At 34.9% G+C, this 20499-nt stretch overlaps 1 protein-coding gene across 1 annotated transcript; it reads right to left on the minus strand.

Annotated features, from left to right (window-relative positions):
* Positions 1-1852: 1852 nt before the first annotated feature.
* On the minus strand, positions 1853-17578 carry LOC127871672 (cdc42 homolog). Its single transcript, XM_052414801.1, has 3 exons — positions 17103-17578; positions 9735-9793; positions 1853-5644 (listed from the first exon to the last, which is right to left on the minus strand). The coding sequence occupies exons 1-3, from the start codon at positions 17293-17295 to the stop codon at positions 5129-5131; spliced, it is 768 nt and encodes a 255-aa protein (XP_052270761.1). The 5' UTR covers positions 17296-17578; the 3' UTR covers positions 1853-5128.
* Between the last annotated feature and the right edge of the window lie 2921 nt (positions 17579-20499).

Below are 20499 nucleotides of genomic sequence, written 5' to 3' on the forward strand. Positions count from 1 at the left end.
TGATATTGAACTTCTCTTATGACAATACAGTCAATCTCAACTATGCATGGTCCCATTACCAACCCTGGGGCGCCCCGCCCACATAGACCACACCCACCCAAAATTGCCTTTTACTATAATTTCTTCATTTCTACACCGATTCACTTCAAATTGATACTGAACCTCTCTTATGACAATACGGTCAATCTCAACTATGCATGGCCCCATTACCAACCTTGGGGCCCCGCCCACATAGACCACACCCGCCCAAAATTGCCTTTTACTATAATTTCTTCATTTCTACACCGATTCACTTCAAATTGATACTGAACTTCTCTTATGACAATACGGTCAATCTCAACCATGCATGGCACAATTACCAACCCTGGGGCGCCCTGCCCACATATGTCACACCCACCCAAAATTGCCTTTTACTATAACTTCTTCATTTCTACACCAATTCACTTCTAATTGATGATGAACTTCTCTTATGACAATACGGTCAATCTCAGCTATGCATGGCCCCATTACCAACCCTGGGGCACACTTAGGTCAAACATTCGGCGTGGGGATACGCGTCGGCCTCTGCCGCGCCATTTCTAGTTTATGTTTGTCAATTCATCAAGAGCTATGAAATAACACTAATCTATTCAAGCGGCCTATTTAAATTTACCTTCAGACATTCTATACATTGATGGTGACGTCACTACGTTATTGTCAGTAAGACCGGTGTGTACACAATGACCTTCAGAACTAACTGCGCAATGTCAGAGAATTTAGTACATTCAAGATAAAATGAAAGTGTGCTGTAATTTAAAGTGATGACGTCTCATTAAAAGTGTTTTAAATTTGAAATTTATTTTTAAATGATTATAACTGATAATGCAATATATGTTAATATACGGAGCCCGTTAACCGGATTCAGCAACAAGTTAATTAAAATGTTTATACTGAAAAGCACAACACAATGTATGAACCGCCATGCATAATAGCTTGTCATTCGTGTTGTGGTTAAAAACGCATATTTGTTAAGTTACTCCAAAGTAATGCTTTTTTAACTTTTTTGCTTTTATGAAATTTAAAGTCTCTATAACGCCCAAAATCAACGAAAATTTCGTAAAGTATTTTGTAAAATAAAGTTAACACCTAAACAATCAGTGTTCCTTATAGCAATAGCCACAATTTCAACGCTAGATGTGGTATGATTACATAGATTTTTGTAGATACAAAATGCTCGTTTTTATTTATTTGTGACCACAATAAATTTAATGCTAATTTCCTGCGAATATATCTATTGATACGACACACGAACACTTAAATGGTACCATGTTAAAACTATAATAAAAACGAGCATTTTGTATCCACAAACATCTATTTTACCAGACCACATCTGGCGTTGAAATTTCGACAATGGCCGTAAGGAACAATGATTTTTAAATGTATAGCTTTATTTTACGAAATATTGTACGAAATTTTCGCTGATTTTGAGAAGTAATGTTACTTTAACAAATAACCGCAATTTAGTTGACGTGTTCATTGTTCTTATGGTCATGATCTCATAATGGCAAATCGATACGCGCATCTCTTCTTAACACAACACTATTGTTTGTTGGCCCGATGTTCAACACATCAATACTGAAGTAATTGTTTTTTCTTATTATTTTGTGTTATGAGTGTGTTAACACTTTGGAGAAAGCCAACCGAAAGTGTATATTCTCTTCGTTGCGTAAATAGTTGGTAATTATTAGAATTAATTTATTCACCATCCAGCGCTATTCCGTCGTTTTAACAACTCAATTCTTCCGTCATTCAGATTAAATTTTAAAAGGAATATTTTTCTATTGGGGTAATATTTTAGGTACAACACAACACATTTTTATTATCAATTTGTTTTATTTTTCAGTTCATTGCCTGAATAAACAACAGCATTGGAAATAAAAGAAGTTTTTGTATCAAAATAAATAACGGATACACCTATCTTTCATATAATTTAACAAAAACGGTACGCACAGGTTATAACTGGTCTGTTAAAAACAGGTAGCACATTTTACAACAATTGCTGTCACAGGGAGTGATGTTTTACCATTTAGCTGCAAATAAATCATATTATTATTTACATAGAATTTCTTTGCATTCTTTCATTTTCCTAGGTGTTCTGCCAATTTTAACCCATTTATGCATAGCGTCTAGAAAAAAGGCCTTGGCAAACAGCGTAGACCCAGATGAGACGCCGCATGATGCGGTGTCTCATCAGGGTCTGCGCTGTTTGCTTAAAGGAACTTCTGTAAGAAATATTCTGTATATATAAATAAATATACTAGAAATCCTTAATTTTGGAAATAAATTTATCCAATTTAGAAGGATGGGAGAGTCCACTAGGCATAAATGGGTTAAAATGATTCAGCATTAAGGTTTATCTTCTGATACATTTCCTTCCGTTTATTAACCTAATAATACAAAAATTGTTTCTAAACAAATCTTAGATTTAGTTGTTACAATCTAAATCAACGCAACAAATAGCAATGTTTTGATGGTACAGTCAATGCGTGCATACTCAGGTCTGCACATACATTAAATATTTGAGTGTAATCGAAACTGCTCGTGAAACCCAGTGTTAGTTATTCATCTGTGTACGTCACCAAACCGGTTTTAGTTATCAATCGAAAGAAGACCTGCGCTGGCTGTAAACAAGTTTGTTCGCACAGTCGACATAGACGCGAAATATCCTAGTTATAAAGCATACATTTCAAAGATGAAAAAAAAAAAGAACTTTTTCGCCAAAACCGAATAGACATGACATTATTTCGGTTAATACATATAAGGTCACTTCGGAAATAAAGATACAGTAAATTAACCCATTTATGCCTACAATTAACCCATTTATGCGTCTACAAAAAGGCCTTAGCAAACAGCGTAGACCAAGATGAGACGCCGCATCATGCGGCGTCTCATCTGGGTCTGCGCTGTTTGCTTAAAGGAATTTCTGTAAGCAATATTCTAAATATAGAAATAAATATACCAGACATCCCTAATTTTGGAAATAAATTGATCCAATTTAGAAGGATGGGAGAGTCCACTAGGCAGAAATGGGTTAACATCGACCTGGCTTAAATGTATGTGCATACATGCTTGGCCAAAGAAATGTGGTGGGAAAGTCGGTCTTCAACTAAACTGGACCTGTGGTTATCTGTCCACACTGACACACCATGTAATTAGACTTCAAAGAAGATGTGATATACCCAGACAGAGGCGTTCAAGTTTTAATAAATTGAGAAAGACGGATCATTTAATTGGGCAAATACCGGTGTTACATTGTGCGCATCCCGGCGTGGCTAGAGTCGAGAACATTATAAAAATGTCCGACTTTTCATCGCAGTAAACGTTTTCCTGTTATCGACAAAGTAAATACGTAAGGTCATAACCTTGGGAATTTATAATGCCGTTAAGATGACAAAAGAAGATTTGAATAAGAATGTAGACCACTAAACTAGTATTTTATCGCGTGTTAAATACTAAGCTGTAAAAAGAAGTCACCAACAATAAACGACATGTCGTTATTTAGTTATTCAATAATAATTTCCCATAGTCATTGTGTAAAAAGGTCATTTAACTTTAAATATTCCCTCATTGAATTACCCGTACGCATATGGTAAAATCTGACCCAAAGTATAAAAACAAAACTCCGAAAACATGGACCAAAGATTTAATATTCAATTACAAGACATGTTTGGGTTATCTCTATCGCAAGAGGATAAAACACACTTCGTATCGTAGATCTAAAACAAGAGAGGATTATGATCATTGTCTGAACTAACTCTATAGGATAGGCATCGGACATGAGACTATAACTATCTTGTTGACATCTGTAACTTATGAAACAATTACCCGCGACTGTGGCTTACTTATAAACAATACGTGAATACATGCCCAAAATGTACTCTAATTTGGTTTATTTGCTGTATTAAAGGTATTAAAACTCGCATTTTTGACTTGTTTACAATAAATAATAAGCGCGTTGGCCCTCTTTCCAAAATAGGAAGGGTTATGATGAGAGATTGTTTTCTCTAACTGACAATGTGTGGCTAATTGTCGCTAAGGAAACTCGTATAAGGTTTCTTATTTTTGTAAATATTTCTAGTATTACGTGTTAGGGAAAATATTGCCGATTGCGATAATCGACATTGTTCAGGTAGTGAGGTGTTAGGTGAACACACTGCGTTAAATACCAACAAAGGGAATCCGGATTCGTTAAACAACGGATGATCCGGTAGTCTCGTGCAAAAACAGTGAGGTTAATTAAGTGTTAACGTAGATACAGGTTTACCTCCACCAATAAGACTCGAAAAATCTTTGTCGATAACCACCACAGCTATACGGGTTGCATAGTTGTCATTATAGATAAGGATTACGCGGAATTAGTGCCCCTACCCACTGCAAACTGGTGCAACATTTTTTTCAGAGAAAGAAGTCGTTGTACATGTAACCTGAACATTTTATCATACAATTGGAAAATGAAACATTATGCCCAAACATTCTAGAATGTTTCAAAAAGCACCAAGAAATGAAGTAGCATTTATTTTGACAAAGCAATAAACTAAAAATGCGTATAGTCTGAATTGTTCGTCAAAACAAATAACTGCAACTATGGAATGATAAACGAAATAGTTGGCAGTTGACCATTGCAAATCTATGAAGCGAATTAAAAAATGTTAACTGCAGTGAAAAAGTGTGTTAACATGTACACTTATACATTTCGCACTTAATAGATGCTCATTCATTTACTTATCAATTAACAATTCTCATAGAGATAACAACATTTGATCTACAATCTTTTTGAAAGACATCGTAATAAATTACATATATACAGCAAATTCAAAACAAAGAGAACATAAGGAAGAACGCACTCGCAAAGCTGTAGCGACATCAACTGATGAGCATTTACACGCGAAGCAAATAAATGAACAGCGAACGATGTCATCATTATATTGCCTGTCCCCGAAACAAAACGTATCACACTCGTCTGTTGCTACTAGCGCGTAACAGCACGTGGCGCTGAAGCATGAACGCGCACAATCCACGTTGACTCATACGAAATGTCGCAAAACGAAATTTTGTAACACCACATCATAAAGAGACAATGACGCAGAAATCAAACGAAGCAACAAAATCTCTTCCACCCCACTTTCTTGACACTACAGTCTGACAGGGGCCTTAGGGGAATCACAGGCTGGGGTTTCCTTTCACTTCGCCTTTTGTCCTTACGAGATCGCCGAAAACTGAAGCTCCTCTTAATTGGCTTTGGCTTTTTGAATATGTCCAATGCCGATAGTATTGCAGCGTCAAAAACCTCTTTCAAGTTTTTCTGCGTCAGAGCTGAACATTCCATATAGTCTATCGCCCCGATCTGTTCAGCTAACTCTTTGGCCTGTTCTTCCGTCACGGGCCGTTCGTTGTAGTGAGCAAGTTCGATAAGCACTTTAACGTCATTACGCAAGTCACATTGTGTGCCAACCAGGATAATGGGCGTATTGGGACAGTGTTTCCGGATTTCCGGCGCCCATTTGTCGACAACGTTGTGGTAAGATGTGGGACAGACGACACTGAAGCAAAGCATGAACACGTTCGTTGAAGGATAGCAGAGGGGCCGCAGGGAATCAAAGTCATCCTGAAAATATACAAGTAATACAAACTTAATATGTAATCAACACACGTTTTTATGTTACGCATCACGAATTCCTACTATATATGCAAACAAAAATCACGCCATGTAGTGAATGGGTCCAAATATTTTACTTATTGTATAGCTTTTGGCTGTCATTCAGAAACCAACCTTATACTGCGGTTGGAATACATAAATCATTATTTACATGGGCTTTGAAACGAATCTGGTGTATTTTTGCAACATCTCGGTGAATTGAAAGGTGATTATATTGCATTGGTCCAGTGAACAGCGCAAATGAAAAAGTGAAATTCTGAACTAAGCCCGTTTAAGTTTTTGATAAAGCCGACAAAGCTTTTCATAACTGTACTTTAAATAATCTACACATTATTCTTGCTGCCAATAAGCACAACCCTTTTCCATGACTAAGACGCGTTACATTGATTATGATAATACGCATTTCGCTCACAACGGTCAAAAGTATGATGCCCCTTTATGTATACTATCATTTGTATTAAAATATTGACAAGACCGTTGGGATACATGGGATGCATCGCAGCAGGCTTTTAACGGATAACGACAAATCTGAGCTTCAAAGGATCTTGGCTGATACCGCCATTGTACTATGATCGTAATTGCAACCGTTTTACCTACAGGGAGACCTAACAAACGCCTGTTTTCACCTGGTAACTAGATACGAAAGCTATTGGGACAGGCCCTCCCTTCAATATACACTAATTATACGTTGAAGTCCATTATACGGGGTTACTTGCAACTGCGGGTATGGGTATTAGTGTGCTTTGTCGTTCAATTGGAGAGGATTTATGACTCATTTTGTAAGCATTTTGTTCAATTAAATCTTAAATTTTTGCACAGATCTTGAAAGTAGCAACTTTGGTGGCTCAGTAGGCAAAACAAAGACATACAAAGACTGGAGAAAATGAAGTGAACATGCCGACTCTACTCTTGAAAAAAAAGTTTTTTTCTAACATGGCGTGACTCTTCATCACAAATGCAACGTCAGGATGATAAATGAGCGTAATTTTAGACGACGAAATTGTATTATTAAACATGCTGTTATAAACGATACTAATGTATAAGGACCGGGTCAAAGCAATAGACAGCTTTGTTTGCAAGTCGCGAGTAGCATAGGTCATGTTATATTTGATACCGCAATGGGTTGCACACAATATGATTGATGGCATTTAGTACTATTAATACTGATTGAAATGTATAGATTATTAAATTGGATAGAGACTACTGGGTATTATTGTCACATTTGATTTATTATTGGTTATTTTTGACGTTATGAATGAATCAACTGATTTATAACCACGTTCGTACCTAAAACACATAAGTGCAGTATTATGTCCCAAAAAACAAGAATTCATTTTTTTTATTCGAGTATATTTGTTTTGCTTCATTAGGAGTGTAAAGATGCGCTAAATTTTAACTGTATAATTCGATAAGAACTCCGTTCCTGGACCAAGTACCAAATCCATGAAAAAACTATTACACGAAAATGCAATCTAATAAAGATCTTAACTTTTAAAGCGGTCAAAACTTGTTTAAATACATGTTCTTAAAAGCTTGTTCAAGTTGCTTAAGAACATGAAAAAAGTGGACCGAGAATTTTAATTCCATTTAATACCGTAAAGGGAAATTTGTGCTGCAAATTTCTACCTAATTTCAACGTTCAAAGATTAAGTTGCACAATAATCTGAAGTTAATACCTTATTCGATTAATCATAATCGATTTGAAGTATTGCCCGAATTCTTAAAGACTAAACCTTTCAAACAGTTTGTATAAAAGGCGAAATGTAACACTGTTGCATTATTGGTACACTCTCATTCCTTACCTCGGTCCAGTGATAATAAAAGACAAAGCGAAGGTAAAACAAAACATTTATTGAATCAAGACGTGTACGAGTTCACTGATTAGCTGTTACCCGAACCACCCCAGGTGTGCGATTTTGCAGGGTTCAATTTGTCTTTTAACAGGTCTACCACAAAAGGTTACGAGGCTGACAAAAGAAGTTCAAATAAAGGGAGCACGTGCCTTTGTCAGGTATGTCATGACTGGCCTACTGTGGTCGCTTATACACCCGGCCCTACATATTTCGAATATCAAGCACGAACGGTGAAACAAAAGAACGGGGAAGGAAATGTGTCAACCGCTCAACAGTTAACAATGACAAGAAATATGTGACAAGTATTCAGTAAGAAACTTTTCTTTACAACATATTTGACAGTATGCATTTTTATTAAAAAAAATATCCCAAGCAGATCAAAATACAAAATGGAAAATAAAATAACACATTTCTTTAAAAAAAAATCTGTATTCAGATTTTGGGCCAACGACAAAAACTTGCTTATCAGCTATTCAAAAATAATTAATATTATAATTTTAGTACTTTCGTGTGTAAGGTCTGTAATTTACTGTCCTACATGACAGCTTTTATGGCAAAGGATAAAAGCACTCAATACAATTTACGATGAGTTTAAAATACAGCGTTTGTTACTCCTGCTAATTCATCTTCAACGTAGACAAATTGATATGAAATGAATCGGTGAGTCATCAAGATAAAATAATGTTATACTTGGAATTAAGTTTATTTGGTACCACTTTATAATTGCAAAAATTTGACTCCATTTTTGTCAGCCGCCGTATTTTACGTGCTAATATAATATGTGTCCTATATGTGGTCTTGTTTAACTTGATTTGAACAGGGCATTTGATATGATCTTATACTTGTTACCGATTTCTTAAAACACACACAAACACACACAGACTATCTGCAAAGAACGCAAACTTGGGGGAGGAGTGTCAATTAAAGTCTGGATATTTTTTCTTCCGTGTTCTTCATGGGGGTCAAACAAAACAGATATTCAAACTACTTGTGCATCAAGTTGAACATCAAATTTTCCGATCATTGAAGATTTAAATCACCCTGCCCACTCCAAGGAAACTCGCGATAGCGCCGAAGGTAAACAGGTTTGCCTATTATTTTTTAGTGCAACTGCCATCTGATAAAGTTCTACGGTAAGCTTATTAATCGATATGTTAACTTGTTCAATTATGATTACAACGCTATCTTCTTCGAGGAAGAAATTTTTCATAATTGGCCATTAGACATAACAATAAGTCAAACAAGGGGAGTTATTTGTTCATTGCGATAGCATTCTTATTACAGACCAACTGAATGCTGTTCTTCAAACATCTCGAGTGATCTACCACAATACATTTAATACGACATACCATTTTTAATTGAATAGCAATTAATATAACATACCAATTCAAGTTATTTCCCATTAAAAATGATTATGTTTTCAAGATAAGAGTAAAGCAAACTAGCTTTAAAATCGAAAGCGTAATTTGGCGAAAACAAATGTTGTTTTTTAAGATATTTAGTTAAATTTTCTCACATACGCATATAAGCATAAATAGGTTAAGAGCTATAAAAATACATTTCTTAAAGTCTGCTGGTTGTCTGTGTTGAACGTCCTTTGTCACAAAACACCCCACGTTATAAAATACCTTTACAGTGCAAATTTATGTGTTCGCTATGAGTTGCCATTGAAACAATTTGCAATTAAACGATATATGCCATTATCAAATCCCATTCATGTAATTTAATCAGAGGGCACGAATTACGGAGAAGCCGTCGGGTCAATTCAGACTCCGCAGACCGAAACCTCATAAAGACGTGAAGGACTTCGCAAAGGCGCCACTCTATCGACTTAACTTTAAGATGATATCTCACTGTTACATTGTTTGATATCGTTTTGTTTGCAATTAGAAACCTTTATTAAAAGCATTTCACGAACAACAGTCTACATAAGATATATCAAGTTAACATCGGCACTCGATAACAATGCGAGCGCACTAGAAGTTGACTCTATGAAAGGGCGTCTTGGCGAGTTGTTTACGGATGTTTGTGTCAGCTTTACACGGTAGTTCACGGTGTTGCAATCCCGATTAAGCGGCGAGAGTACGTGATGACCTCTATGGTAAAAGCAAGAAAAAGCAAAACTGTCGACATCAAACCAACCTGTAGGCTACCAAAACAAAATAATACGAGAGGATATTACATACCTGGCCCGCGGTGTCACAGAGCTGTAACCGGATTGGCTTGTTGTCCACAGTTACGACAACTGAAATCAGAAAAAACGTCATTTAACTTGATTGTTTATGTGTATTGTTCACCGATTTTTTTGGTACATTTATCAAACTATGACATGTCGGGAACTGACACGGACCTCGTAAATGGTTTATATGTTTTAGAGAGGAATAACAATCATTGTTATGACGATGACAATTGTTCGCAAAATGTGACAGTTGGTACCTAGTACAAGATAAGACACATATATTAACATTCAACGACAGACATGAGTTTTTTTATTTAAACCCAGTCCATATGATAGGGCATGCTGCTCCATCACTAGACGTATAAACGTATGGTTCTGTATGAGCGATATTATGTTGTTGTAAGAATGGAATAGGTCTGAGGTGCATGTGTCAAAAACACCGGTTAAAGATACGTACTATTAAGTAACCCAGATGCCCAGGTTGTGATTCGCATTTTTAAATAAGTGTTACATAAGGGCATGCAAATGTCAGTCCCAAATGGTTATGCTTCCTGTGGAGATTTTGATTGCGATGAAATGTTTGTCACAGTTTTGACAACAACGTTAACATGCAGAACACCGTGGACTGTAAGTAAAGGAAAAATAAAAACAAACAAGGAGGGGTCTAAGTCCAGTGTATATTAAAGTGCTTAAACAATTAAACATTTAAACGCACTCTTATTTCTCTTCACAATTATTAAATAATATATTTCGTTATTAAATAATTGATCTATATTTAAAAATAATGTTTATCGAGACAGACATGCTAATTTGTTCAGTATTTGTGAATTTTAAGTCTGTCTCATTTGGTCGAGTGTATAATTAACATGTCACAGCAGACGACAAACGAAACGATATTGCATACGTAATCCTTTATTTGATTATTGACATCAACCGCACGTGCAAATGCTGATAAACTCATTTTCAATACGACAGGTTTATCGTTTGGTAATAGCCATAATCATATATATGCGCAAACCTTATGATCGGTAATGTACACAAGTGTATGAAGTTTGTTTTTGTTACTTTATCACTTGGCGAATAATCACGTGAATGATAAAAAAAACAGAATGGTCTCTGCGTTATGGCAGCTACAAATGAACCACTTGTAACGATGGGGAAAAATGGAACGTAGAGTGATGTATTCATATCTGTCAAACGTCGAATTTATTATTATATCAATACTGAAGAAGTCAATTTATGACTGATATAAATGTGGCTTTCGTTTTTGTCAAGACAGTAACAGAAGAAGTATTAAAGGAACTGGATAGGATAAAACAATAAAAAGTATTGATATAGCTTTATGATAATGAAAAGTACTGGTCTAGCTTTACAATAAATATATTATAAACATTTTCTCTTTAGAAACTAGAATAAGTCTTTATCGGGCCTTTGTCGTTTAAATATGACGTAATTAGCTTAAGATTGACACATAACTATTTCTGGCCCTCCTCAGCAAGGCTTTTTAGATTTATTGTGATATAATATTGTTCATCCAATGACACATTTTTAATCGACAAACGCTAAGTCGAGCATGTGTTAGTTTGTAATTAAAGTGACTCATATCGCATACACACCTGTTGTCGATCTTGTTGGTTATAGCTGTTGACATGTCTAAAATTATATGGGCAAATTGCGGTAACTGTTTAACTCGATTTAAGAAATCCTTACACCAGAGGCGTTTGATCAAGATGGATGGTTGGTTTCATACAAGTTTCTGTCAATCTTTAGGTGATTAAGTGAGCCACGGTTTCTTCGAAAGTTCAGCTGTCTACGTTTCTTTAGCATGTACATAAAATAAACGGCATATATTAAGAGCGTTTCTTTACATCATATCTCGCAATATCTTACAACAATTCGCAACGGTTTTGTGACAGAGTAATTCTTTATTTATTGACCGATTGCATTAGTACCTATTCATAGTCATGTAAAGGTGTTGACATGTAGCTCATTCTACGATGGTATGACAATCTTACAAATGCCTTCGAGCAAAATGTACACCTCACTTGTGCAGGGGACATCAATCAGCGTGATGACAAGATACTCATCTTCCGAGACCTAATTATGAATACACTAAAGATTAATTTAAATGCAATTTAGGTCAAGTACATGTAGCTTGACAGCCGGGGGATTCGCGCATAGGCTTTTCAGTCGACTATCTCGTTGATGGCGAAGGTAGATATCAGTTTGGACTTGATACACCAAGTGCAGAAAGAGTCCGTATTGAAAAATTAAATAATTGTATTAAATAGTGTACTTATCTGATTTTGACTGATAAACGCAAATGTTAATACCATTCCTATGTGTACTAATTCGATAATTGCGAAGATGTACAATATTCCGATTAGTTCAAATGTTCATATACAATTTGAGGCAACAATAGCGAACTGCGTTGCTGTAAAAAGCGTACTATCTATGTTCAAATAACTTTATATAGTATAAACTCTAACATTCATAAAAGTCTCGGCAATTCTAAATGTCAAGATATTACAAATGGCTTACTGACTTAAATGACATTTATATGAACAGCTGCAAGTATTATGGCGAGGGCAAAGGACACGCGATTTTGTCTGAGCCATTTCTTGCCCAGACCTTCATGGTCACATTTTACCGATTCCACACAAATGAATTTCGTTTCTGAAGATACTGGACGCGCATTGATCTTATAGAGACTGATTTCAACGGTCATTTAACCGTGTTGAATAATTGACCTTGGGTGAACCGGACTTCTGATACGATAAAAGTGGAGTGACTTAGTCCACTGATAACAATGATAATGTTTTCTATTGTCGTCTGGCGATATCGTTTGATAGATGGACCAGTCCTTGATAAATGTGCTCGAGGTTCTAGATCATTTGGCTCAAGGAAGACAATTGTAGCTTTTGATGTGTTCTTGTTATCGATAACAGGGCATGATATATAATAGGTAGTTATCAAGTTCAAACTTTGCAAGTTAACGATTATCAATTGAAGATTTGCAGATAATGTCTATTTTACAGCGCGTTGTTAAATGTATTACTTTACAGATAGGAGTGTCACAAATGTATTTTCATACGCAATAAACGGTTAGAAATGTAAAACAAACTGACCAATTATAGAATAATTCCTTTTAAAAACTGTGCATTCATAGTCGTTTTTCGTTGTGAGTCATTTTCAACATTTCTATACTGCCTTGGCTAAACCATCGACAATGCATAACGTTTTATTTAGTATCGGTTACATATATAAACGTTTAGAAGTGAAGATCGTTTAAGTTCAGGTAAATTTAATTGGGAAAATACCGGTTTATTTTGTTCATTTAATGCTGACCCATACAGAAGTTTACCCGTATCTGATTGATGGCCATAATGTGTTATATGGTTAATGAAGCTTTCATTGATTAACTGAATAAGTTTTTATATTAATGACACAATTGAATGGTTCGATTGCTGTTTCATTAGTATTTGAATAAAGTTCGGTGAAAAATCACAATAGACAAGGTTCGAGAAAAATAAATTTCAAAAATGTTAATTTTTTTACTTTGTCTGGCCTCGGGACGAACGTCCGCCATGTTTACAAGATTCTAACTCACTTATTGCCAGTGAATCCCACTTGGATCGTGTTCTGACACGTGCAATTCATGTACAGGTGCAGCGTACACGCATTCCGCGCATTACGTTAGCATTTCCGGTGCAGGGTCAGCGACATACACGACAGGCGTCATGTTCTGTCCCGTTTCGAACGTAAGAGAAAGGCTATAAAGTATTTAACTGTCCAAAAACGTTTGCTCAGTGGCTTTGATCATAATTTGCTGATTGTGCTCTATCCATAGTGGTGACAATTAAAGGCAATAAATATACCTTATATATCACCGATTATATATTGTGCTGCGTCGACAAGACATGTTTTATTTTGCATAAGATATATACTGATGTATAGGCATTTGTATTTGCAGTTCATTAAGAGCTTTCAAAAGCACGTCATACACGATTAGTTCAGAAAATACAAATACGAATATTAAAATTTATTTATGAAATAAAAAATATGATAAACTGTTTTTCTAGCTGAGGCAATATGAGCCTTTATATCTTTTCGGAATTGCACTGTTCGGCCCGACTCACACGTTCTTGGCAGGTGTATCGTGATACTTCCTGATAAGAAGGTACTCCGAGTTCCTCGTGCGTTCTGCGAATACTAGCACGAGCCAACGTGCCCGGGTTTATATGTAGGAGACGTTATCACGCATGCGGTCTTAATGGCAGATAATTTGAAAATTATTCTGACATGGTAAAAAAACGTTTTATTGTTAGTGCGAAAATGAAGTTATATTATTTTATTATAGAGTTTTATAGTAAGGTATATTACTTGTATAATAAATCTACATCCATCTTTGATTTCTCCGTGGTCTAACTTAAGCGAACGAATAATTATAAAGATTATTAAGTTTTGTTTCTCTACATGTGTATACGGGAGTTGTTGACCAAAATTAAATTACCTTGGTATATTGAAGCCAACGATTTTGTCTGCTTTTCAATACCATTTAACAGATCGAACTGAATTTTTCTACGACAGGGTAGCGCGAGAAACTAGCTATTGTAATACATGTACTGGTATCTCAAATATGCATCGGTATCAGATGGTGTACAAGATATCCGCATAACAAAACCACAGACGCCTGGCGGACTGTCGGTTACACTAATTTATTGTTTGTTTACCTGTTTACTTTCCTCTACTAATCGAGTTATCTTATAACGAGGCTGATAGGAATAAGATTGTGTAACCCAACGCCAGGTCCTGCTATCACTACGTACACATACGCGATAGTTTACGTCAGCTAATAGTGGTCATCACGCGAAAAGACGAACATTATTATTATGGTTATATTTTTTTTTATGACGAAATTCTTAATTCTTAGCATATTTGTAAAATATGCGTAATCTAATAAACATATGATAAGTAAGAAAGACAGGCAGAAACAATTTCGGTCATAATTAAGAAATTATTTTACGCAATGCTCAGTATTATATTGTACAACAGGAAACGGTGTCTGGCTGTTTGCGCTTGTATTAAAAAAACAAATTAACATTAATATTCAGATTAAAGTTACCAGGACAACGTTGGGTTATATAACACCGGCTTTCGCGTATGAATATCCCTCGCTTATCTTGTTATATAAAGCATAGAGAAATACCATATTGTATAAATTAGTTAATGCCAATGCGGTCTGGTCTGCCATAAGCCAAACATTTGATGGTTTCGACCGTTTAACGTGCTGAAATTGATTTATGTAACCGAAAAAACACTTCACACTAAAATGTCGCACCAGGTTCAAACAGTCTGAGGTTAAATTGATGCTTGAATTGTTATTTTTCCCAGACAAATTGCATTAAAAACCAATTCTTTTATTTGCCAATGACGCGTGTGATTGTAAATTTTTGAAATAAAAATATTGCATAACGACCGAACAAAGAAAAGTCCCTTATACGGTAGCCTTGCATAATAAAATGACAGCCAAATAGCCGATAGCTAAATACACAAACATTATAACAAAATAAACACTAGAAAGTGTCAACCGCTTGACTAATACATGCTAATTGTTCATATCAGGTAGTTTGTCTTTGATATTTGCCGCAAAGAAAAGCTGACCAGGTGAACACCTAAAATAAACGATAAAAAGTAAATCATCGTACTTCGCGTTTACAAGTGTAGTAATGTACAAATCCCCGATTCAGATCCATCATAGTGTCGCAGTGACTCATACCATTGCCTCTTTGCCAAAAATATTTTAGCTGAAGTCTGAAGTTTATGTAACAAATATAGCGTTTTGTATATGTGTTGAAACTCAGTGAGTGTGACAAATGAATTTGCGATGAAATCTTAACGGCCTACGTGCAGGCTTATCTCGATAATTCTTTTCAATCAGTGCGTTTATATTTAGATTTTGTTCGTGCTGTTGTTCAAATTTCTTGTTGTTAAAGAAATACTAAGACGCGAAAATAGGAGCAGTGGCCGCCTCTTGTTGACACTTAAGTGTGCACACTTAAATTTGGAAATTATCAAATTGTTGTTCCGTCTATGGAACAGCTGAACAAGAATGCGATCGCGCACGGATCACAGAATGCCCATTGTTGAAGTGTAATTATGGGTCCAAATTAGGGGCTGTCAACTGAACCCTTGTCATAAGATCTACGCAGAATTTAATCGCTAATCTTATCGCGATAAAAGCAATACAGGTTGTAGAACCTTTGTTATGATGCGTTCAAAGTATTACATTTATACATTCGTTTAATAGTTAGGTTAAGGTCCTAATTATTACACGCGTGCGGTGAATACCAAAGGGTCACACAAAGATAGAGAAACATTGGGTCGGAAAACCTAATTTCAAACTCAAATATCGTCATAAAAATCGCCAGTCGCTTGATACTTGAGCATAGTAATTATATCCACCAAACAGTAGATTCTAACTATTCAAATACCATCAGCTTTTGAGAAGCAAAACGGTCGAGCAACGATTGATCTTTCACTAACATGCTATACAAGAAAAACAGTATACAATTATGTACAGAAAGGCTTTCGAGTTCAGTGTGAAAGCGATTTGGTAGCTTGAACCCAAAAGCAAATATAACGCCCTATAGAAATAAAGTACATCACGCACAGTAAAGGTTTTCAAACGAGGTCTATTTTGAGAGTTCCGTGCTGACATTTTGTTTGGTATCTTTTTTTTTTGGTATCTTACCCGCGTCAGTGTCATCAACAAGTTGTGAGGTGACAGGTTTATGGACTTGACCAATATCTGCGCAATTAGCATATCAACTCAACATGTGCGATCTGACTTATTTAGACAATAGGCTTGTTCCAGCATACGGTTTATTGCCGATGTGATAAACGATAAATGGCGTGAAAGCTTGGTTGCGATAAGAAAGTCGCATATGGCACAGATTTTAACTTGTTCTGTTCTGTACTAAAATAAGTGTGGGCAGTGTGGGATAAAGTACTTTTGTCACTCTTAAACATGTATGTTTTGAGTGATAATGACCACTCAATCAATAACAGAAACATTAAAATTATACTACTAAAATAAAAGAAATAAACTCTACAAACTAAAAATAATAATTATAATAATAATTATAATAATACAATTATTATAATTATTATTTTAGTTATTTTTATTATGATTACTATTATTATTAATTTGTTTCAATATATATATATATATATCATAATGTATTAGTACTTTTATTCTTTTTTATTTATTATTATCATTCTTATGATTATCATTAAAAGAGTAATGGCTATAATGAAAGTAGTCATAATACAACTTCGCATACATTAATTTTCATTTAGTAAAATAACTTACCGGCATAATTATCGAAGGCCGTCGGCATGTATTCCGTTGGATAGTCATTGATCGTATAGCTCACAATGAGACTAGTTTTGCCGACGGCACCATCGCCGACGAGAACACATTTTAGGCGGCCTTCAATCGCCGGCACAGGCGACTCTGATGACGGGATATTAAAATTATGATCCATCATAGACTGCGACGGCATTGTTGATACCCTTCAAAACGTTCTGTAAATGTATGAGTCCGGTATAAGTGTAAGTCCTCTTAGCTTTAAAACTGTTGAACAATTTCTGATGTTAAACTGTTGTTATTTAACTCACTGTTTATTTTCTACTCTACATAATTCTGATAGAAATAATCCATGCACGAACAGAATCCACTTCTAGATTTGTATTAAATGATGGTTTAAAAGTAATTCATACAAAACTCATTTGTTCGCTCTTCAATATTTACTACACCGGCAGCTACGAAACTACTTTTGATATACTAGACTAGTTTAAGCCAGAGAGCTTTCTGATTGGTTCGCGAATCACGTGACCGATAGGTTTGACGAGTGACTCATTTTGAACAGGTAAATATTCATTCATAAACCGGTTGATAGTTTAAAATGTAAATGTATTTGAGGCGCAAGATATCGCTTAATTTAAAACATTTGAAAATACTTTTGCAAGCAGATTTCAATATGGCGATTATTTGTGCGAACGTCTGCAAATTGTCAAGCAGTTATATACAAATAAATAATACCACTACAAATATCACTACTGCAACTGCTACAATGTAAACTTTTTATACAACTTACTACCATTACAATTACTTAAAAAAAAACTACTTCTACATTAATGATAACAACAACAATAATTATAACAATATTAATAATAAATAATAATGAATCAATTGCTTTCATTTTTATTTATAGATCGTAAGCATCATCCTTCTTATAACAATTATACGTATTTTATACGCCGATAAATTATTATTCTGATTTCGAAATTTGTATTCTTTAGACTGTAAAGATCCGTAGTTAGTCAAGAAAATGTCGTATTGTTGAATAAAAACCACGGAGCGTGTATTTACTCATCTAGAGTCCGTGAAAAACATATGCGAATAATATATGCACCTTACATTTTAACAAATGGTTACGTCCATTATATAACAACTCTTCAAACAGGTTTTAAAATGCGACTTACAATAACTATAATACAACTGGTTGTAAACACGAACGTCTATGGCAAACCACAAGACCTGTAGAGTTACCCCCCTTTTCCACAATGAGATACGAGTAATCAAGAAATAACGCAACAAGAATTCTTTTGAAATCCAGCGAAACAAAGACAAGCGATAATTTCAAAGCCGATACCTTAATAGTTTACACTGATTTCTAGGTATGATAAGGACGTGTTACATTTCTACAGTCTTTTGTAAAATTAATACTTCAAAAAAGATACAAAAGCGCAAATTAAGTCACAGTTTATACAACAATCATGTTTACTTACTTGTTATCTCTGTATGTAATTATTCCCTGTCTCGACAATGCTCCATTCAAGTTTTGTTGTATAGAACTAATCCACTATTGTTTTCTTAAAAAATACTATTGTCGTGGTCTAAACGCGGAAATAGCATACGGGTAATATTGTAACATTAACCTGCATATTTCCAGTAATTTTCTAATGTGAATGACATAACTTCACATATTTATACCTGGTCAGAGAGCACATCTCAGTTGCCCTGACGCGCTTTGCTCAGCAAGCAATCACAGTTTTTTTAACGATAATGCGCGGTGTTTGTGCAGCATTCTTGTGATGTGATATATTGTAAAAAAAACTCTGATTGTGTTCATTGTTCGTTTTGTTTTTCGCACCAAAATTCTATACAAATATTGGAAGATCTCTCATAACATCTGTCACACCTATGTTGCAAAATATCGCTCAGATAGCCCATTTGGTGCCTTTTTGTGGCTCCAACATTGATTGATTGATTGATAAATTACTTTGTTAAGTTGTTTATCGTCCGTTCATTTATTCGTTCGTTTGGCCACTAAATCATCAAATCATGGGCTATCATTGAAGTGTAAGGTAAATCGACACGCATGTGAAACGGACACTTCGGGGATGCGTAAAGTGCTGATTACTCAATAGCTTGGTTAAGTACGAACACTTTTACTCACGAGCATTAAATTAAATATGGTAAATATTGAATCACGTTATAAGTCAAAATCACGTGGTTGTTGCGTCACAGTTTTTTTGATACGAGAAATGTATAATTGAATAGTAATTTATTATGTAAGAATATTGCCTTTATAATTTGCTTGTATTTTCTGCATTCAACATTTATCTCACTAGAAGTTTTATCTTAAGAGTTAAAATGCTCACTAACACATTCTATTGTCAATTTAAAAATATACAGTTAGAAAACCGTTGAGTAAAAAAAAACAATAACACTTGAATACTTACAATAATCATAGAAAACACAATTAGACGGTTGCTCAATACAATCACACGCGTTAGTTTTATAACATGTATAGCTTGTACATTAATATTAAATGACTCATAATTGAAGTTTATTAAACAAGAACACAGTCATAATAAGTGCTGTTAATATATTTACTTTTCTTTAATAAAATGTCTTTTGCAGTCATAAAATATATCAGTTCAGGCGGGAAGTCGGAAGGGTTTATGATTAATGCTTTTTAATAAACAAGTAAATAATAGAATACTGTAGATGACACACTAAACACATCTGAGAACAGACATCGGCAAGTCGGTTATCAAGTGCATCGTTCGTCTTGGATGTAGAATTGAGATGAATATGACCGACTACCTTTTTTCTTTTCACTGTATTCATCCGCTCGTCTCAAAGAGGATTGCGCCATTCTCTTTATTACTGAATAATTTTGTTATAGTCGATAAAATTCAGTAACGTTTACTCACAAAGTCCAAGCTTTTGATAAATTGATATATTTTGGTATTTATTCGGTGGAGGAAATTACTCTGTTTTGTCTTACTTCATAAATTCAGTTGCACGAACAAGTATTAAGTAAATGAAAACATTACCCGTTATTTGTTCATCAAAAATGTATTCTCCAAAGTTGAATACTATATTCATTCATTATATAGATTGTTTATATATTTTTCGCAACATGTGTCATATATATATTTATCAATGAATCATTCCGCGATTTTTCAATTGTGTATTCGCTCAGCCGGTAATATGTACAATGAAATATAATCGGGATTCTCCACCTATCATTTTTACTTCAAATCATATATGATGAATTAACAAACGAGGATACTTAACCCATTTATGCCTAGTGGACTCTCCCATCCTTCTAATTTGGATCAATTTATTTCCAAAATGAGGGATGTCTAGTATATTTATTTCTATATTTAGAATATTTCTTACGGAAATTCCT

The sequence above is a fragment of the Dreissena polymorpha genome, chromosome 3 (assembly GCF_020536995.1).
Source record: "Dreissena polymorpha isolate Duluth1 chromosome 3, UMN_Dpol_1.0, whole genome shotgun sequence".
Lineage (NCBI taxonomy): Eukaryota > Metazoa > Mollusca > Bivalvia > Myida > Dreissenidae > Dreissena > Dreissena polymorpha.